This window comes from Mustelus asterias, chromosome 12, assembly GCF_964213995.1.
Source record: "Mustelus asterias chromosome 12, sMusAst1.hap1.1, whole genome shotgun sequence".
In the NCBI taxonomy this organism is placed as follows: Eukaryota; Metazoa; Chordata; class Chondrichthyes; order Carcharhiniformes; family Triakidae; genus Mustelus; species Mustelus asterias.
The window spans coordinates 2,565,772-2,588,496 of NC_135812.1; the positions used below are offsets into that span (position 1 = coordinate 2,565,772).

At 45.6% G+C, this 22,725-nt stretch overlaps 1 protein-coding gene across 1 annotated transcript in view; it reads left to right on the top strand.

Annotated features, from left to right (window-relative positions):
• Nucleotides 1-14,318: 14,318 nt before the first annotated feature.
• LOC144501856 (forkhead box protein N1-like) overlaps nucleotides 14,319-22,725 on the top strand; it is a 47,382-nt gene continuing 38,975 nt past the window's right edge. Inside the window, exon 1 of the mRNA XM_078225902.1 lies at nucleotides 14,319-14,426. Within this exon, the coding sequence (XP_078082028.1) occupies nucleotides 14,322-14,426 (105 nt within the window). The 5' untranslated portion in view covers nucleotides 14,319-14,321. The remainder of the gene's footprint in view (nucleotides 14,427-22,725) is intronic.

The window sequence follows — 22,725 nt, forward strand, 5'->3', positions numbered from 1 at the left end:
AATCATTTCACGCCTCATTGACCCTGAGGCATTTCTTTTCACCACAGTCTGACCCCATTATTTAACCCTGCAGTTTCCTTCAGGTCTCAGGCCAGGCCAGAGGTGAAATGCTTTGTTCACATTCAATTTTATGCTTCAGTACCTTGAACTAACGTCCTGATAGGTCCAGGCTATTTCACAGCATGCAGCAACTTTGTTTTTCTTTCTTATCGCGGTTGACTGAATCTGAAGTATTTCCTCTTTCCCAATCAGCTTCTTTAAACAGTCTCGAGTTTTTTCTGAAGACTTTGGCTTTTTTAAAAAAGTGGGTCATCTTCAACCTTTCTTGCTGGAAGGGCATGCCTGCACTTGAGGCATGGAAGAGGTTGGCACCACTCTCCCTGCAACCCTAGCAGGGGACAACCTCCTCTGCTAGGGTGTACCCAGGGTTGCAGGGAGAGTGGTGACTGAGTGGGGAGGGTCTTGCTGACCCCACATTGGTGTGTCTCTCCTGTTGGGGTGTTAGGCCACTGATGGGGGGTGGGGGGTGTGGTATAGTTGGTTCACCCTCATGTCAGCTTGTTGTGTAGATGAGGGTTGCCCCTTTATTTAGGGTGGGAAAGGAAGCCCCTCATTGGTGAGGGGCTGTGAGTATTTACCTTGTCAGCAGTGGGATGGAGTGGCGGGGGGGCAACAGTAGGGGGTGGGGGGCCTGTACTATGATTCAGATCAGGGCACTCTTTAACGGTGATGCTCCAGTCTCTGTGAAGCCAGGCTGGCCAGTGAGTTTCACACTGTGCATGTGATGGTGCAGCCAATCAGGCGCACTTGGGTTTTCACACTGGAGGCAGCATTTGTTTTTTGTTTGGAGAATCGTGGCCGATATTAGTGATGGTGGATGAGAGTTAAACATTGACTTCTGGAGGTTATGGAACACACACAGCTATTTGATGAAATACCACTGTGTGATCTTTTTTGTCCATCTGAGAAGGTAGATGGGGCCTCAGTTAAATATCTCATTCAAAAGACAGCACCTCTGACAGTGCGGCACTCCCTCAGCACTGACCGTCTGACAGTGCGGCACTCCCTCAGCACTGACCCTCTGACAGTGCAGCACTCCCTCAGCACTGACCCTCTGACAGTGCGGCACTCCCTCAGCACTGACCGTCTGACAGTGCGGCACTCCCTCAGCACTGACCCTCTGACAGTGCGGTACTCCCTCAGTACTGACCCTCCGACAGTGCAGCACTCCCTCAGCACTGACCCTCTGACAGTACAGTACTCCCTCGGTACTGACCCTCTGACAATGCAGCACTCCCTCAGCACTAACCCTCTGACAGTACAGCACTCCCTCAGTACTGACCCTCTGACAGTGCGGCACTCCCTCAGTACTGACCCTCTGATAGTGCAGCACTCTCTCAGTACTGACCCTCTGACAGTGCGGCACTCTCTCAGCACTGACCCTCTGACAGTGCGGCACTCTCTCAGTACTGACCCTCTGACAGTGTGGCACCCCCTCAGTATTGACCCTCTAACAGTGCGGCACTCTCTCAGTACTGACCCTCTGACAGTGTGGCACTCCCTCAGTATTGACCCTCTGACAAAGAACAAAGAACAGTACAGCACAGGAAACAGGCCCTTCGGCCCTCCAAGCCTGTGCCGCTCCTTGGTCCAACTAGACCAATCGTTTGTATCCCTCCATTCCCAGGCTGCTCATGTGACTATCCAGGTAAGTCTTAAACGATGTCAGCGTGCCTGCCTCCACCACCCTACTTGGCAGCGCATTCCAGGCCCCCACCACCCTCTGTGTAAAAAACGTCCCTCTGATGTCTGAGTTATACTTCACCCCTCTCGCCTTGAGCCCGTGACCTCTCGTGATCGTCACCTCCGACCTGGGAAAAAGCTTCCCACTGTTCACCCTATCTATACCCTTCATAATCTTGTACACCTCTATTAGATCTCCCCTCATTCTCCGTCTTTCCAAGGAGAACAACCCCAGTCTACCCAATCTCTCCTCATAGCTAAGACCCTCCATACCAGGCAACATCCTGGTAAACCTTCTCTGCACTCTCTCTAACGCCTCCACGTCCTTCTGGTAGTGCGGCGACCAGAACTGGACGCAGTACTCCAAATGTGGCCTAACCAGCGTTCTATACAGCTGCATCATCAGACTCCAGCTTTTATACTCTATACCCCGTCCTATAAAGGCAAGCATACCATATGCCTTCTTCACCACCTTCTCCACCTGTGTTGCCACCTTCAAGGATTTGTGGGCTTGCACACCTAGGTCCCTCTGTGTTTCTATACTCCTGATGACTCTGCCATTTATTGTATAACTCCTCCCTACATTATTTCTTCCAAAATGCATCACTTCGCATTTATCCGGATTAAACTCCATCTGCCACCTCTCCGCCCAATTTTCCAGCCTATCTATATCCTGCTGTATTGCCCGACAATGCTCTTCGCTATCCGACAGTGCGGCACCCTCTCAGTACTGACCCTCTGACAGTGCGGCACTCTCTCAGTACTGATCCTCTGACAGTGTGGCACTCCCTCAGTACTGACCCTCTGACAGTGCGGCACTTCCTCAGTACTGACCCTCTGACAGTGCGGCACTTCCTCAGTACTGACCCTCTGACAGTGCGGCACTTCCTCAGTACTGACCCTCTGACAGTGTGGCACTCCCTCAGTACTGACCCTCTGACAGTGTGGCACTCCCTCAGTACTACACTGAAGTGTCAGCCTGGATTGAATGCTGAATTTTCTAGAGTGTGGCTTTAACTCACATAAATGTAGGTCCCCTGCAGACAGAAATGGGGGAATGTATATTAGGGGACAAGAAATGGCCGAGCAACTGAATACACACTTTGGTTCTGTCTTCACAAAAGAGGACACAAATCAGATGCCAGGAATATTGGAGAATGCAAGATTTAGTGAGAGGGAAGAACTGAGGGAGATCAATATTAGTAGAGAAATGATGCTGGGAAAATTGATGGGATTGAAGGCGGATAAATCCCCAGGGCCTGATAATCTACATCGCAGAGTACTTAAGGAAGTGGCTCGAGAAATAGTGGATGCATTGGTGGTTATCTTCCAGGATTCTATAGACTCTGGAACAGTCCCTGCAGATTGGAGGGTAGCGAATGTCACTCCAGTATTCAAAAAGGGAGGTAGAGAGAAAACAGGGAATTATAGACCAGTAAGCTTAACATCGGTAGTGGGGAAAATTCTCGAATCCATTATCAAGGACTTTATAGCAGAACATTTAGAAAGCAGTGGCAGGATCAGACAGAGTCAGCATGGATTTATGAAGGGGAAATCATGCTTGACAAATATGTTGGAATTCTTTGAAGATGTAACTAGCAGAGTTGACAAGGGGGAGCCAGTCGATGTAGTATATTTGGACTTTCAGAAAGCGTTTGACAAAGTCCCGCATAAGAGATTATCGTGCAAGATTAAATCGTATGGGATTGCAGGAAGTGTATTGAGATGGATAGAAAACTGGTTGGCAGAGAGGAAACAAAGAGTAGGAATTAATGGGTTCTTTTCGAATTGGCAGGCAGTAACTAGTGGGGTGCCACAGGGATCGGTGCTGGGATTCCAGCTATTCACAATATATATTAATGATATGGATGAGGGAACAAAATGTAACGTCTCAAAGTTTGCAGATGATACCAAGTTGGGTGGGGAGGGGACATAGCTTTAAATTGAGGGGTGATAGATATAGGACAGATGTCAGAGGTAGGTTCTTTACTCAGAGAGTAGTAAGGATGTGGAATGCCCTGCCTGCAACAGTAGTGGACTCGCCAACATTACGGGCATTTAAATGGTCATTGGATAAACATATGGATGATATAGAAATAGTGTGGGTTAGATGGGCTTTAGATTGGTTTCACAGGTCGGCGCAACATCGAGGGCCAAAGGGCCTGTACTGCGCTGTAACGTTCTATGTTCTAACTGTGACGAGGATGCAGAGATCCTTCAGAATGATCTGGACAGGTTGGGTGAGTGGGTGAATCAATGGCAGATGCAGTATAATTTGGATAAATGTGAGGTTATTCACTTTGGAAGCAAAAACAAGGTGGCAGATTACTACCTGAATGGCTGTAAATTGGGAGAGGGCAGTGTGCAGCGGGACCTGGGTGTCCTTGTGCACCAGTCACTGAAGGTAAGCATGCAGGTGCAGCAGGCGGTAAAGAAGGCAAATGGCATGTTGGCCTTCATTGCGAGAGTTTTTGAGTACAGGAGCAGGGATGTGTTGTTGCAATTATACAGGGTCTTGGTGAGGCCACACCTAGAGTATTGTGTGCAGTTTTGGTCTCCTTTTCTGAGGAAGGATGTTCTTGCTCTTGAGGGAGTGCAGCGAAGGTTTACCAGGCTGATTCCGGGGATGACGGGACTGATGTATGAGGAGAGATTGACTAGGTTAGGATTGTTTTCACTGGAGTTCAGACAAATGAGGGGGGATCTCATCGAGACTTGTAAAATTCTAACAGGACTAGACAGGGTAGATGCAGGAAGCATGTTCCCAATGGTAAAGAGTCCAGAACCAGGGGTCACAGTCTGAGGATTCAGGGTAGACCATTTAGGACGGAGGTGAGGAGACATTTCTTCACCCAAAGGGTGGTGAGCCTGTGGAATTCATTACCACAGGAAGTAGTTGATGCCAAAACATTGAAAGTATTCAAGAGGTGGCTGGATATAGCACTTGGGGCGAACGGGATCAAAGGTTATGGGGAGAAAGCAGGATTAGGCTATTGAGTTGGATGATCAGCTACAATCGTAACGAATGGTGGAGCAGGCTCGTAGGGCCAAATGGCCTCCTCCTGCTCCTATCTTCTATGTTTCTATGAAATATTTGCTCTACTTTTAACAGTACCATAGAATCTTTTTCCATTCACTCTCACTACATCAGGCAGATGGGACCTCAATTTAATGCCTTGTCCAACAGACCATACCTCAAACAGGACTGACCCTCACTGCAGTCCAGTGCTCCCTCTGGCTGACACTCACTGCAGTCCAGTGCTCCCTCTAGCTGACTCTCACTGCAGTCCAGTGCTCCCTCTGGCTGACTCTCGCTGCACTCCGCTCCCTCTGGTTGACTCTCTCTGCAGTCCAGTGCTCCCTCTGGTTGACTCTCTCTGCAGTCCAGTGCTCCCTCTGGCTGACTCTCTCTGCAGTCCAGTGCTCCCTCTGGTTGACTCTCGCTGCACTCCGCTCCCTCTGGCTGACTCTCGCTGCAGTCCAGTGCTCCCTCTGGCTGCCTCTCTCTGCAGTCCAGTGCTCCCTCTGGCTGACTCTCTCTGCAGTCCGGTGCTCCCTCTGGTTGACTCTCTCTGCAGTCCAGTGATCCCTCTGGCTGACTCTCTCTGCAGTCCAGTGCTCCCTCTGGTTGACTCTCGCTGCACTCCGCTCCCTCTGGCTGACTCTCGCTGCAGTCCAGTGCTCCCTCTGGCTGCCTCTCACTGCAGTCCAGTGCTTTCAGTATAGTGCTGGAGATGTCAGCTTAGATTATGCCCTAAAGTGCGGAAAGGGGCTTAAATCCATCACCTTCTGACTCAGAGGCAAGAATGCGAATTGAGCCGAATGGGCATTGTTTTAGTAGCGAAGATTCTTCAAATTTCTGCTCTTATTCCAATCTAATCAATTGTTTCCTAGCTCCGAATTTCATAGATTCCCCAGAGTACAGAAAGAGGCCATTTGACCCATCGAGCCTACACCGACTTTCCGAAACAGCATCCCACCCAAGCCCTCCCCTCAAAACTCTCACCTAACCTGCACATTTTTGGACTGTGGGAGGAAACCGGAGCACCCGGAGAAAACCCACGCAGACACAGGGAGAACGTGCAAACTCCCAATAGTGACCCAATAGAACCGGGGTCCCTGGCACCGTGCTGCCCATATTTCTGTGATTTAAAGTTTAATTAGTTAGTTACATCTATATTATTGAACATTAACTATGCTTGAATCTTGAATGGAGCTAATTCCATACAGGCAAGTAATTATTTTTCACTGGTGACCCCATAGTTGCTGCTACTGTGAACATCAGTAGCTGGTATCAAGTCAATATGTTTGGGTGGAGAGTGATAACTTTTACCTGTAAAATGTGCATCGTTCTTTACTAACTCTGGGACATGGAAGTATTTAGTTAATTTAGCTTGATTATTTTGGCTTACACTGGACATTAGTCGTTGGTTTTTAAGCAAGATGTCATTCTATCCATCGTGACTCAGATGTTGAATGGTCTTGACAGAGGATATTTCCTTTTGTGGGTACACCCTGAATCAGGGAACACTGCTTTAAAATTAGGCGGGATCCTTATAGACAGAAAATGAGAAAGTTTTGGAGTGTTGCGCGATGTTGGAACTCTGCCTCGGAAGGTGATAGAAGTGGGGCACTGAATATCTTTAAAGTGGATGTAGGTAGATTCTTGTCAGGTAAGGAACTCAAAGGTTGCTGGGAGTAGATGGGGAAATGTGGAACTCAACATAAACAGATCAACCATGATCTTATTGACTGGCAGAACAGATGTGAAGGGCCAAATGGCCTAAATCTGCTACTATTTTGTATGTCTATGCTCTTTGAAAGAGCTATTTAATTAGTCCCATTCCCCTGCTCATTCCTCTTTGCCCTGGAAATTATTTTCCCTTCAGGTATTTATCCAGTTCTCTTTTGAATGTTACTATTAAATCTGTTCCTGTCACACTTGCAGGCAGTCCATTCCAGATCACAGCAACTTGCTGAGTTTGCTTATGTCACCTGATTCTCTTACAAATTACCTACATTCTGTGTCCTCTGGTTACCAATCCTTCAACCACTGACAACACTTTATCCTTATTTACTGTATCAAAATCATTAATGATTTTGAAAACCACTATCAAATATTATCTTAGCCATCCCTGCTCCAAAGCAGACTGCACAAACCCTCCAGATGGGGAACTGCATTGTATCAGTCTGGTACTGACCCATTCAGAATGGAGTTTAAACCAAAACTGAACTAGGAGACAGAAAACTAAGTTGTCTGTCTCACTCATTAACACTCCGGGTTTGAGCTTGAGGTTATGGTTATGAGTTTATGGTTTAAGCTCCGTTCTGAACAGGTCAAACATGGGCAAGGAAATCTGCTGATTACTATATACCACCAGCATGCAATAGACAGAGCTGAATGATCCCACAACCAACAGATCAGACCTAAGCTGTGTGTCCTGTTCCATCCAGACATGAATTGTGGTGAACAATTTAACAACTAACTGGAGGCGGGGATCCACAAATATCTCCATCCTCAATGAGCAGGCAGGCCAGCAGGTCAGTGAATAAGACCAGGCTGAAGCATCTGTACCATCTTCAGCTAGACGTGCTAAGTGAGTCCACTTGCGTCATCTCCTGAGCAATACTGATGACTTTTTCAACCAATTTGATTCACTCCATGTGAAATCAAGAAACATCTGAAGGCACTGGATACTGCCAAGTCTATGGGCTCTGGTAATATTCCGGCAATAGTGCTGAAGATTTGTGTCCCAGAACTTGCCGAGCACCTAGCCAAACTGTTCCAGTACAGTTACAACACTGGCATCTACCCGGCAATGTGGAAAATTGTCCTGTACACAAGAAACAGGACAAATCCAACCCGGCCAATTACCACCCAATTGGCCTACTCTCATAAGAACATAAGAAATAGGAGCAGGAGTAGGCCATCTGGCCCTTCGAGCCTGCCCCGCCATTCAACAAGATCATGGCTGATCTGAAGCGAATCAGTTCCACTTACCCGCCTGCTCCCCATAACCCCTAATTCCCTTATCGATCAGAAAACTATCTACCCGTGATTTAAACATATTCAACGAGGAAGCCTCCACCACTTCAATGGGCAGAGAATTCCAGAGATTCACTACCCTCTGAGAGAAGAAGTTCCCCCTCAACTCTGTTCTGAACCGGCCCCCCCCTTATTTTGAGGCTGTGCCCTTTAGTTCTGGTTTCCCTTCTAAGTGGAAAGAATCTCTCCACCTCTACCCTATCCAGCCCCTTCATTATCTTATATGTCTCTATAAGATCACCCCTCATCCTTCATCATCAGGGAGGTGATGGAAGGGGTTGTTGACAGTGCTTTCAAGCAGCACTTACTCAGCAATAACCTATCTACTGAAGCTTTCCATTCGGGTCATTCAGCTTCTGACTTTATCACAATTTTGCTCCAAACACAAAGGAGCTGAAGTCTAGGTGAAAGTGACTGCCCTCAACATCAAGGCAACATTTGACCGAGTGTGATATTCAGGAGCCCTGGCAAAGTCCATCGGAATTGGGGAAAACTCCGCTGGTTGGAGTCATATCTGGTACAAAGGAAGATGGTTGTGATGGTCAGAGGTTCATTATCTCAATTCCAGGACATCTCTGCAGGAGTTCCTCAGGATAGTGTCCTAGGCCCAACCATCTTCAGCTGCTTCATCAATGACCTTCCCTCCATCATAAGGTCAGAAGTGGGGGTGCTTGCTGGTGATTAAACTATCGTCACCATCAATCGCAACACCTCAGATAATGAAGCAATCCGTGTCCATATGCAGAAAGTCCTGTACAGCCTTCAGACAAGTTCATGAAGGCAGCTCACCTTCACCATCGTGAGGGCAATGAGGGATGGAGAAAAGTGCCTGTCGAGCCAGCGACACCCACATGCCGTGAAAGGATAAATAGAGAGCAACCCCAGCTTCTTCAAATTCTACACATGTCCCTTATCCACTGGACAATTCTTAGAAATCTCCTGTGTACACACCTAAAGCCAAACTACTCCAGCTCAGTCCAATCAATGTTGTACAATGCTTTAGCATAACTTTCTTGCTTTTGTATTCTCGGGGCTAGATTGTCCCGGTTGCTCCTGGGCCTGCGTCCTAACCCACCGCTCCACCTATTATCTCTCATTGTCTCACTGCCTGTTTAAAGAAAACCTTTAAATAAACTGAAAACAAATGTCAGCACCTGAATGAATACATACATTGGCAGAAAGTAGGAAAAATTGGAATGTCTGGGTTCACTGTGTATTTGCTACCAAATGGTAATGGTATTTGCTACCAAATAAACCTGTTGGACTTTAACCTGGTGTTGTTAAAACTGTTACTGTGTTTACCCCAGTCCAACGCCGGCATCTCCACATCTTCACTGTGTATTCAGTTGAAACGTTATCTCAGATCTTTTTCCCGATGGAAGAAAGTGGAAGAGAGAATGTCCAGGGTGTGTGGGGTCCTTAATTATGCTGGCTGCTTTGCTGAGGCAGCGGGAAGTGTAGACAGAGTCAATGGCTGGGAGGCTGGTTTGCGTGATGGATTGGGCTACGTTCACAACCCTTTGTAGTTTCTTGTGGTCTTGGGCAGAGCGGGAGCCATACCAAGCTGTGACACAACCAGAAAGAATGCTTTCTATGGTGCATCTGTAAAAATTAGTGAGAGTCATAGAAGACATGCCAAATTTCCTTAGTCTTCTGAGAAAGTAGAGGCATTGGTCGGCTTTCTTAACTATAGTGTCGGCATGGGGGGGACCAGGACAGGTTGTTGGTGATCTGGACACCTAAAAGCCTGAAGCTCTCGACCCTTTCTACTTCGTCCCCGTTAATGTAGACAGGGCATGTTCTCCTCTACGCTTCCTGAAGTCAATGACAATCTTCTTTGTTTTACTGACATTGAGGGAGAGATTATTGTCATCGCACCAGTTCACCAGATTCTCTATCTCATTCCTGTATACAACAAAAGATAAAACTTCTCATTTGCTGTCATCAGTTGATTCTGTTCCAGGATTGAGTGATGCAGCTGTTTCATTGCACCTTTTGAATTTGTGGTTTTGTGTTTCTGTGAAGACAGCTTCCCTTTTTTCATACAGATGCATTCGATGCCATGGTGCAAGTGTGCCAGAGGTGTGAGCTTCAATCAGGTGATGGATAGTGTTCTCCTCAGTAATCAGTTAGATTCTCGCTGGATTTATGTGCAGTGATTGCCTCAATATTTGTTAATGCCCCCCATGAACACGTGCCCATACCATCACTATCCCCGCAATACTTGTTCATCTAAAAGCAATGACCTAACCAAAAAAATGAGTCTTCATCTATATTGTCACAGGGGTATGGCCCCTTCTGCCTCCTCTTCCATTCAATACGGTCACAGCTGCTCCTTTGCCTCAATTCCACTTTCTCCACGTTGATACATTCATCCTCACCTTTATTGACAGAGGCAGAGAATGAAAAAGCCAGGACTTTGTAGCAAATCTTTCAAAAATACTAGTTCATCCGCAGTTGGGATATTGGGCGGGATTTTACAACCTCACTCACCCTGAAACCATAAAATCCCTCCCAAGATCAACAGACCTTCTCATGGTCCTCCCCTCACCTGCTCCAATTCCCGGGGTGGATGGGATGATAAAATTCTGACCATTGCGCCAATTCTAGGCATCAGACTTTAGGAAGGACATGATCATTGTGGAGATGCTTTCGAAGGGATTTTACTGTAAAGTAATTCCTTATCCCTGGAACCAGTGACGTGGATCGACTGGAGACGTTTGGATTGCTCACCTTGGTGCAGAGAAGACATAGAGGAGATTTAAAAGAAGAGGGGTTTAAAATCATGAAAGGTTTTGATAGATTAAATAAATAAGAAACTGTTTCTAAAGTCAGAAGGGTCAATTAACCGAGGGCACAGGTTAAAGGTGACTGAGAAAACCGTAAAGCTTCTTTGGGCAGCGAGTGATCAGCACCGGGAATGAGGCTAAGACCCAGTGCAGACTCAGTGGTCTCTTTCTGTGCTGTGTTTTTCTATCATTCAAAAGAGTGATTTGCAGACAGGAATCTAATCTAATCAGGCAGTAATCTGGAGTAAAAACAGAAAATGTTGGAAAAGCTCAGAGAGAGAAACAGAGTTAGCGATTCAAGTCCATGTGACTCCAGAGCAGAGATTCAGCTACCGAACCGTTTGCATTTTGCTCTTGATTTTGCTATCTGATTTAATTGATGAGACTACACAATATTGGGTTTCCATTCTTCTACCTATAGTTGTGGAAATGATTGAGAAGCTGCACGCTGCCTGGTTAATCTTTGGATGGAGTATCAGAATAACTGACATCAAGCAAGTAGCACATCCTCGTAAAATTAATTAAGGCTCAGGGCTTGAATTACCAGTTGGTCTCAAGTCAAAATCTTAGAAATACAATACATTGCAGCTGAGAATGATCTCCATCATGGAGAGCTTAAAACAAACTTGGTGTTTGGTTAGAATGGCTGTAAACGTTTTGTGAAACGTTTGTCAGTTTGCACAATATCAGATATCGTTGGACAGGAGTGCATAAACCACAGCTTTGTCCTCACTTGGCATATTACCAAATGGCTATTAGGCATTGCAAGTCATTCAGTGCTGATCCAACAGATAGTATTGTCACTTGGCCAATAATCTTTACAGCAGTGTCCTGTTTCACTCCCTCCCCACCCCATGCAACCTCTTCTCTCCCCTCCTTGAGCATGGCTTTAGTTCTGCAGGTGCCCAAAAGGTCTGAAATACCCCACCCAGGTGGCCAATCTTTATATTAGCCCAGTGGTGGCAGGTGGGTTGTGTTAGGCATGGCTCAGGTGGTAGTACACTCCCTTCCAACTCAGGAGGTTGTGGGCTCAAATAGAGACTTGAGCAGAAAGTTCTAGGCTGACATTCCAGTGCAATACAGAGGGAGTGCTGCACTGACAAGTGTTAGCTTTTAGATGAAATGTTAAACTCCAGCCCTGTCTGCTCTCTAACATGGAAGTATAGGATCTCATGGCACAATTCTGAAGAACAGCAGGGGAGTTTTCCCCAATCAACATCAGAGACTATTATGTTTCTATAGATATAGCTCTTGGGGCTAAAGGGATATGGGGGGAATCAGGATATTGAATTTGATGATCAGCCAGGATCATAATCAAGCAGGCTTGAAGGGCCGAATGGCCTTTTCCTGCTTCTATTTTCTATGTAACAGGAGTCTGTCAATAGTGAGGAGCAGTTAGAATTCATGCTAATTTACCACTCTTCCTATTTAGCAGAGAGTGCCAAGGCCAATTGTAATGAACAAACCTTTGCTAACTCCACACACAGTAGCATAGAAGTTGTGATCTTGCTGTATTATTTTTAACTGGAACTTGTCGATAAAGAAATGGTGTTTGCTATACTAGTCACTCAGTGAGTTTTACTAATGAATTGATGAATCCTTCAAACCAGGAATGTTCAGGTGCAACATCCAGTCACTGAGATGGTAGATAGTAGCGCAGGGAAGCAAAATTGTGGTTTTACAACACAGGCACAGGCCATTCAACCCAAATGATCCATGCCTGAATTTATTCTGCACACAAGACTCCTACCAAGCCCCCACCTCACCCATTCAGTATATCCTTCTGTTCCTTTCTCCTTCATGTGCTTATCCAGTTTGTCCCTTAAATGTATCGATACTATTCACCTCGATCACTTCCTGTTGTAGCAAGCTTCGCGTTTCACCACTTTCTAAGTAAAAGGTTTTGCCATTCTTTGATGGGATATGAGCGCGGCTAGCAAGGTAGGCATTTTTTACCCATCCATAACTATCCTTGGGAAGGTGGTGGTGAGCCGCCACCTTGAATCCTTCTTATCTGTGGTGTAGGTATACCCACAGTGCTGTTAGGGAGGGTGTTCCAGGTTTTTGGTCCAGTGACAGTGAGGGAACTGCAATAAATTTCCAACTCAGGATGGTGTGTGGTTTGGAGGGGAACTTGCAGATGGTGGTGTTTCCATGCATCTGCTGCCCTTGTCCGAGATGGCAGAGGTTGCAAGCTTGGAAGGTGCTGTCAAAGGACAGCTGTTGACAAGTACTGTTGAAGGACCATCAACATCCTGGAGGTTACCATTGACCAGAAACTGAACTGGATTAACCATATAAATACTGTGGCTACGAAAGCAGGTTGGGGACTGAGAATGCTGTGGAATTTCCTGGCTCCCCAAAGGCTACAAGGCACAAGTCAGGAGTGTGATGGAATATTCTTCACTTGCCTGGATGGGTGCAGCTCCAAGAACACTCAAGAAACTCAACACCATCCAGGGCAAAGCAGCCCACTTGATTGGCACCCCATCCACCACCTGAATCATTCATTCCCTCCACTGACATTGCACAGTAGCAGCCCCGTGTACCATCTGCAAAATGTACTGCTGCAACATGCCAGGACTCCTTCAAAAGCACCGTCCAAACCAGCAATCTTTACTACCTAGAAGAACGAGCAGCAGATACCTGGAAACACCACCACCTGCAATTTCCCCTCCAAGCCACTCACCATCATGACTTGGAAATATATCGCAGTTTCTTTGCTGTTACTGGGTAAAAATCCTGGAACTCCCTCCCTAACAGCACTGTGGGTGTATCTATGATACATGGACTGCAGCAGTTGAGGAAGGCAGTTCACTACCATCTTCTCTATGGCAATTAAGAATAGGCAATAAATGCTTGCTTAGCCAGCAATGCCCACATTCCAAGAATGAATAATGAAAAGGAAAGGCTTGGCAAGTTGCTGCAATGCATCATACTGCCCCTCTGTGTGTCGATGCTGCAGGGAGTGAATGTTTACAGGGGTTCTGGAGTACTGATCAAGCAGGGTACTTTATCCTCAATGGTGCTGAGGTTCTTGAGTGTTGTTGATGCAGGTGACAAGTGTGGAGTATTCCATCCCACTTCTAACTTGATGTGGAGATGCCGGCGTTGGACTGGAGTAGGCACAGTAAGAAGTCTCACAACACCAGGTTAAAGTCCAACACGTTTACTTGGTAGCACGATCTTTTGGAGTGCTGCTCCTTCATCAGGTGAGTGGCGAGTTGAGTTCACATTCAGGGCTCGTGCTACCAAATAAACCTGTTGGACTTTAACCTGGTGTTGTGAGACTTCTTACTTCTAACTTGTGTCTTGTAGATGGTGGGCAGGCTCTGGGGAGTTTCTCCTGAATCCCTGATTGGATTTATTAGTGACTACATATTTATAGTCCCTAATGTTTGACAATTAGCCAAGGTACCTAACCTTGATGAGCCTGGTTGGAAATGTACATGTAGTCGTTGGGTGAGGACAAAATATTATTCCAGTTTGTTGCTTGCTGTAGTCAAATATGTTGACACTAGAATAGTACCCACTTAGATAAGGTGACAGAATGTCTCCCCAGTGTATTCCAGGAAGGAATGAATATATTTGGAAATGGAAGACAAAGGGAGAAAACTGACCCGAAGAGAAAAGTGTGTCTGAGAAATAAAAGTGACCAGGTTCTTATTTAATAACAGGTTTCCTGGTGAACCGGAAATGAGCAGTAGCCGGTTCTGAATGCTGCATCCCACGATCGAATAGACATGAACTACATGCCAGGATCACTAGATAACAACTCACTCCTAAACCAGCAACAGGGTGACATTCAGCTGGCTTCCATGGAATTGCCACTGCAGCTTCTTCACACAGTGAGTTCTTGACTTTATGTATTTTGCACACACCTCCGTTTTCACAATTCCTTCTCTACCTCTGTGATCAGCCATGCATCCAGTGTCAGTCATGTGGCTGCCTCTCTGAGGCTCACACAGCAACAGCTCCACGTGCTGAGATGTCCCAAGTCATTGTATTGTCCCCATTCGCTGGGCTCCAGTGAAACACTGACCGCACAGCATCGCTAACAGCACTTCAAATTATTCTAATTGGAAATCTAACCAGCGTTGGACTTGTTAAAGATCTCGTGGGTTTGCACCAATATGATAACCCATTTTTATCTGATTCTTTAAAACAATTGTACCTGTTAATTCATGGCGTCAACTCAGACTAAGTCAAGAGCATCCTCTGGATTCTGAGTCAGAATGTCATGGGTTCGAGCCCCACTGCAGACTTGAGCACACCACTGAGGCTGTTCTTACCGCCTGCTATCTGGAATATTGGAAAGATTCACAGGTTGAGAATCAACCAGTTTGGCCACATTCTGAACACCCGCCATGGCTGTCACGCCCTGAAGTGGGACTTGAACCCAGAGCCTCAGGCCCAGGTTAGAACATAGAACATAGAACAGTACAGCACAGAACAGGCCCTTCGGCCCACGATGTTGTGCCGACCTTCATCTGAAACCAAGATCAAGCTATCCCACTCCCTACCATCCTGGTGTGCTCCATGTGCCTATCCAATAACCGCTTAAATGTTCCTAAAGTGTCTGACTCCACTATCACTGCAGGCAGTCCATTCCACACCCCAACCACATCCTGCAGGAAACGTCTCTGATTTGAATCTCTCTGGCTCAGAGTCATTGAGTTGGACTATGAGTTAGAGACAGTCCAAAACATAGACCTACCCTCCAAACCAGGCAGCATCCTGGTAAATCTCCTCTGCACTCTCTCCAGCGCTTCCACATCCTTCTTATAGTGAGGTGACCAGAACTGCACGCAATATTCCAAATGCGGTCTCACCAAGGTCCTGTACAGTTGCAGCATAACCCCACGGCTCTTAAACTCCAACCCCCTGTTAATAAAAGCTAACACACTATATGCCTTCTTCACAGCTCTATCCACTTGAGTGGCAACCTTTAGAGATCTGTGGATATGGACCCCAAGATCTCTCTGTTCCTCCACAGTCTTCAGAACCCTACCTTTGACCCTGTAATCCACATTTAAATTTGTCCGACCAAAATGAATCACCTCACATTTATCAGGGTTAAACTCCATTTGCCATTTTTCAGCCCAGCTTTGCATCCTATCTATGTCTCTTTGCAGCCTACAACACCCCTCCACCTCATCCACTACTCCACCAATCTTGGTGTCATCAGCAAATTTACTGATCCACCCTTCAGCCCCCTCCTCTAAGTCATTAATAAAAATCACAAAGAGCAGAGGACCAAGCACCGATCCCTGCGGCACTCCGCTAGCAACCTGCCTCCAGTCCGAAAATTTTCCATCCACCACCACCCTCTGTCTTCGATCAGATAGCCAGTTACCTATCCAATCGGCCAACTTTCCCTCTATCCCACACCTCCTTACTTTCATCATAAGCCGACCATGGGGGACCTTATCAAACGCCTTACTAAAATCCATGTATATGACATCAACCGCTCTACCTTCATCAACACACCTAGTTACCTCCTCAAAAAATTCTATCAAATTTGTGAGGCACGACTTGCCCTTCACAAATCCGTGCTGACTATCCCGGATTAATCCGCATCTTTCTAAATGGTCGTAAATCCCATCCCTAAGGACCTTTTCCATCAATTTACCAACCACCGAAGTCAGACTAACCGGTCTATAATTACCAGGGTCATTTCTATTCCCTTTCTTAAACAGAGGAACAACATTTGCCACTCTCCAGTCCTCTGGCACCATCCCCGTGGACAGCGAGGACCCAAAGATCAAAGCCAAAGGCTCTGCAATCTCATCCCTCGCCTCCCAAAGAATCCTAGGATACATTTCATCAGGCCCAGGGGACTTATCGACCTTCAGTTTATTCAAAACTGCCAATACATCCTCCCTCCGAACATCTATTTCCTCCAGCCTATTAGCCTGTAATACCTTCTCTTCCTGAAAAACATGGCCCCTCTCCTTGGTGAACACTGAAGAAAAGTATTCATTCATCACCTCGCCTATCTCTACTGATTCCATACACAAGTTCCCACCACTGTCCTTGACCGGCCCTAACCTCACCCTGGTCATTCTTTTATTCCTCACATAAGAGTAAAAAGCCTTGGGGTTTTCCTTGATCCGACCCGCCAAGGACTTCTCATGTCCCCTCCTAGCTCTCCTCAGCCCCTTTTTCAGCTCATTCCTTGCTAACTTGTAACCCTCAATCGAGCCATCTGAACCTTGTTTCCTCATCCCTACATAAGCTTCCCTCTTCCTTTTCACAAGACATTCCACCTCTTTCGTGAACCACGGTTCCCTCACTCGGCCATTTCCTCCCTGCCTGACAGGGACATACCTATCAAGGACACCCAGTATTTGTTCCTTGAAAAAGTTCCACTTTTCATCAGTGCCTTTCCCTGACAGTTTCTGTTCCCATCTTATGCCCCCTAATTCTTGCCTAATCGCATCATAATTACCTCTCCCCCAATTGTAAGCCTTGCCCTGCCGTCCGGCCCTATCCCTCTCCATTGCAATAACAAAAGACACAGAATTGTGGTCACTATCTCCAAAGTTCTCTCCCACAACCAAATCTAACAATTGGCCCGGTTCATTTCCCAGTACCAAATCCAATGTGGCCTCACCCCTTGTCGGCCTATCCACATATTGTGTCAGGAAACCCTCCTGCACACACTGCACAAAAAGTGCCCCATCCAAACTATTCGACCTACAAAGGTTCCAATTAATATTTGGAAAGTTAAAGTCCCCCATGACAACTACCCTGTGACCCCCACACGTATCCATAATCTGCTTAGCAATTTCTTCCTCCACATCTCTATTACTATTTGGGGGCCTATAGTAAACTCCTAACAACGTGACCGCTCCTTTCCTGTTTCTAACTGCAGCCCATATTACCTCAGTGTGCATATCCCCCTCAAAATGCTTTTCCGCAGCCGTTAAACTATCCTTGATTAACAATGCTACTCCTCCACCTCTTTTACCAGCTTCCCTACACAAGGTTAGGGCTGCAAAACTTCCCACAACAGCATCTACTCTTCAGAAAGTATTTAATTGGTTTGAGGCATTTTTGGGATGTCCAGAGGATGTGAAAAGCGGTTTAAAAATGCTTTTCTGTCTAATTAGTGTCCCAAAAATCCACTTCCACTGAAAACATGACATCTGTTATTTTCAACAGATTAAACTGCAGAAACTTGTGACTTTGAATTTTACTTTTTGAGAATGTAATTTCCTTAATGAGTTGTTAAGATGACAGAGAAAGCAAACATTCCCTCATTACTCACAGAGGAATTTCATCTGATTACAAAAGATCAGCCATGATCTTATTGAATAGTGGAGCAGGCTCGAGGAGCCAGATGGCCTACTCCTGCTCCTGGTTCTTATGTTCTTATGATCCCCAGTTACTGGAGGGGTAGCTACAATGTCAATTAAAGTAACAACAAAGTAGAGGCTAAAAATGATGTTTTGGATAACACATAACTGCTTCATACAGTTGTATGACATGCATTTACCATTTTAACTCAGTAGTGAATATTAGAGGATAAAGGAATGCTATTTTGGACATCTTAAATTGTAATGTGTTATTATTAACACTTATTGAATGCTAAACTTTCATAGAAATCATAGAAACCCTACAGTACAGAAAGAGGCCATTCGGCCCATCGAGTCTGCACCAACCACAATCCCACCCAAACCCTACCCCCATATCCCAACATATTTATCCACTAATCCCTCTAACCTACGCATCTCAGGACACTAAGGGCAATTTTAGCATGGCCAATCAACCTAACCTGCACATCTTTGGACTGTGGGAGGAAACCGGAGCACCCGGAGGAAACCCACGCAGACACGAGGAAAATGTGCAAACTCCACACAGACAGTGACCCAAGCCGGGAATCGAACCCAGGTCCCTGGAGCTGTGAAGCAGCAGTGCTAATCACTGTGCTACCATGCCGCCCCTTTCTAGAATTATAGGGAGGGCAAATGATTTCTATTTACAAATGACACAGTATATATTCTCACTGTTACTGGTTAAATGAAAGTGGATAAGCCAGTGGTTAATTATTATAGTTTATAGCTGTGCGGTAATGTAGTTGAAGTATTTTACTCTGTTCCTGGAGTAGAGTCTATCATGGTAAATGGTGAGATTTACCCCTCACCTTAAGTATCTGCAACATGAAATCCATTTCTAGTGATTCACTTTTGGAATAAGCATTAAGGTGGCATCTCCCGTATGACCGAGAACAGCAGACTGAGTAACACGAATTAAGTGTTAAGACCCAGGAAATTCTCACTGACAGGAGCTCAGCTTCTGTCAGATTCCCAATAAGGCAAAAAAAACCTCAACCCTGTCACTTTGAGTCCTTTATAAAAGCAGCATTATTCTGTACAAATATTAAACCCTTTTTGGCTTGAACAAATTTGTTGTGTTTGTACAAGTTCCAGTTACCGAGCAAGAAAAAAAAGTACATTTTGGGCAAGAGTGGAACAGGGGCTTTTACAGGAGAGAGTCTCTTGACAATAAAGAAATGACATAATGTGGAAGTTTGCACAGTGAGGGCGAGCAGTGACTTGCAGTGAGGCTGGATGTCCTGTCATAGCTCACAGCAAGGAGGGAGCACATATATCAGGGGCACTGGAATGATACTGCTGCTGCAGAGTTAATTGTCACAGCTTCATTGTCACAGGGGCGGCACGGTAGCACAGTGGTGGGGCGGCACGGTAGCACAGTGGTTAGCACTGCTGCTTCACAGCTCCAGGGTCCCGGGTTCGATTCCCGGCTCGGGTCACTGTCTGTGTGGAGTTTGCACATTCTCCTCGTGTCTGCGTGGGTTTCCTCCGGGTGCTCCGGTTTCCTCCCACAGTCCAAAGATGTGCGGGTTAGGTTGATTGGCCAGGTTAAAAAATTGCCCCTTAGAGTCCTGGGATGTGTAGGTTAGTTGGATTAGCGGGTAAAATATGTGGGGGTAGGGCCTGGGTGGGATTGTGGTCGGTGCAGACTCGATGGGCCGAATGGCCTCCTTCTGCACTGTAGGGTTTCTATGATTTCTATGATTCATTCTCCACGATGGATCGAATGACAGAGTTGTGGCTGATTGCACGGTCCACCACAAACAGAGCTTGCTGATATAAAAATACAATTGGGAAAGAAAGACTTGCATTTATATGGCACTTTTCATGACCACCTGACATCAAGTGGTTTACAACCAATGTAGTCACTCTTGTACTGTAGGAAATACAGCAGCCAATTTGCGTACAGGAAGCCCCCATGACAGCAATGTCATGATGGTCAGATAATCAATTTTTCAATGATGTTGATTGAGGAATAAGTATCAGCCAGGACTCCCTGGATAACTCAGCCCTGTTCCTTTCTGAAATAATGCCATAGGTTATTTTATATTCACCAGAAAGGAGAGTTTAACATCTTCCCAGAAAGGCAGCAACTCCTCAGTACTACACTGCAGTGGCAGCTTTAATTTTTGTCCTGCTCAAGTTCTGAAGTGGGATTTGAACCTTCCACCTTGCAACTCAGTGACGAGGATGAAGCCACAACTGACGCTCTATAGCAGCAGGAACTGTATGTTTTTAATTGGTAGATAACCACAGGTGAACAGAATGATCTCCCTTAACTCCCTTATCAGTTTGTAATCTACTAATATCCAGTTATTCACTCTCGGCCCAAAAGCTATTGGATGTAACATTTGTATAACTGCCTGACAGATCCATCCTCCCACTTTTGGCTCACCTTTATCACATTGCTGCTCGCCAGCAGCAGAGGCTGTAAATGAGAGGCAAACTAGCATGCAAATGTGGAAAATATGCTAACTCTCTAAACCCACACACTAGGTGCATCAACCTATTGGAGACACAAAATATTATCCAATTTCCTCATGCCATGCGTGCACTGTCCGAAGGCTCAGTGTCTGCTGATGCATCATCCTCAACCATTTGCTTCACAGCTTTTGTCAGTGATGATTTGTGTAGTGTCCTAACTATGTTAGGGGTTGTGGGTTTGAAACAAAAAGAACAAAGTAACAACAACAGTTCAACAACAGAACAACATCCACTGGTTGCTGGATGATAAGGTGAGGATTTTATATACTGAATACCCTCTATCCTGAGATAATCCTCAAACTCTTGTGAAGTATGATGTGGGGATGCCGGTGTTGGACTGCGGTGAGCACAGTAAGAAGCCTCACAACACCAGGTTAAAGTCCGACAGTTTATTGTGGGAGCTGTTGCCTGTACAGAGTACAAAATGAAACACCACCATGACAGCGTCATCAAATCATGTGACCGGCTCTTAAAGCAATCATGCCATGACTTAAATATATAACATCCCTCCCCCTTTACTTCTGTGGTCTTGAAAACAAGTTACTATGATGTTATATATATAATCAATAGTATTCTCGACACAGTACGGTGCAACATTAATCATTAGATAAACTTGATCAGGAAAAAATTAATTCCTCTTTGGTTGTACACAACATTCTAGAATTTGGCTGTCCTTGACCTTAGGGGTGGACTTTCGCCGGGCTTTCGCCGGGCTCTCTCTCTCTCTTTGTTAGGCCTCTGCTGTTGGAATTACACATGTGCAGACACAGAGATCGGCACATGTGCAATAGCTCCCTCTGCTGTTAGAAGTGCACATGTGCAGGCACAGAGGTCTGCACATGCGCAGTAGCTCCCTCTGCTTCTGTCTGGTGAATTAAGCCCCACCCACTGCCTATAGTAGCTAGAAACAGCCGAGCCCATTTTTTAATGCACGATGTGCACAAGATTGAGCGCAAATATTCACCCAAAAACAGCTCTGCAACTCTCCTATTTTCACACTAGCTGGACACTTAGAATTTTTCTCATAAAATTCCACCCTAGAAGTATAATTTGGAACTTCAGGAGACATTTCAACTCTTGGGGCCAATTCTGTATCATTTTCGTGTGGTATAGAAGCATTGACATAATAATCAGGCAACGCAGATTCAACAAGTCTCCCTGGTAGTGTTCACACTAGGAACTAAAGAAATTGGTGCTTCTGGAGATGATTCTGAGAATTCATTTTGAGATGATAACAATTGGTCAGCCGGCGTCGCCAAACCAGCTCATCCTCAGTTTGAACCGTGTCAGAAACGGGACTTCGCCAGAACTATGGCTGCTACCCATTTCAGCTTCAGCTTTTCTTGGCATCATTACCCACTATCTCCTTGTTGAAATGAGCATTTTTTAAAAACTCTCACTTCTTGTCTCGCAACTTGAGAATGTTGTTGACAATCCACTGTCGCTGAAGTTTCTGACAGTAATAACAAATCAAACATAGTTCCCAACTTTTTGTTTAAGAGCCGGAATGTAGGTGAACTTTGGGTAGTTGCATGAGTCGTGTTTCTATAAGATGCCAAAAAGATATGCACATAATGTGATAACAAACCTTGCTCTCTTCAACCTTATAAAGAATGTTTCAAGGATTGCACGAATCTTTCAGCTAATCCATTGGTTGCTGGATGATAAGGTGAGGATTTTATATACTGAATATCCTTTACCCTCAGATAATCCTCAAACTCTTGTGAAGTATGATGTGGAGATGCCGGCGTTGGACTGGGGTGGGCACAGTAAGAAGTCTCACTACACCAGCTTAAAGTCCAACCGGCTTATTTGGAATCACGAGTTTTCGGAGCGCTCCATCAACCTGGCGTTAGAAAGAAACATAGAAACATAGAAAAACTACAGCACAAAACAGGCCCTTCGGCCTCACAAGTTGTGCCGAACATATCCCTACCTTTTAGGCCTACCTATAACCCTCCATCCTATTAAGTCCCATGTACTCATCCAGGAGTTTCTTAAAAGACCCTATTGAGTTTGCCTCCACCACCACTGACGGTGGTGTTGTGAGACTTCTTTTTGTGGAGTAAACAGTGAACCAATATCACTAACAATCTGCCAGTTTAACAAATTTTGCAAAAGTTTCAACAAATTCTTTAGCATTTTAGTCAGTGTAGGGTAAGAATTAGATGTCTCAAGACAACAACATCTGGCCACTTTTAGGGTGTATCAGTTATGACTAAGGACATGTAACTCTCAAACGGACCAGCAAAATCCACATGACAACCGTATAAATAATGATGAAACCATCATACACCAAAAATTATACTCAATGCTCCTTTTT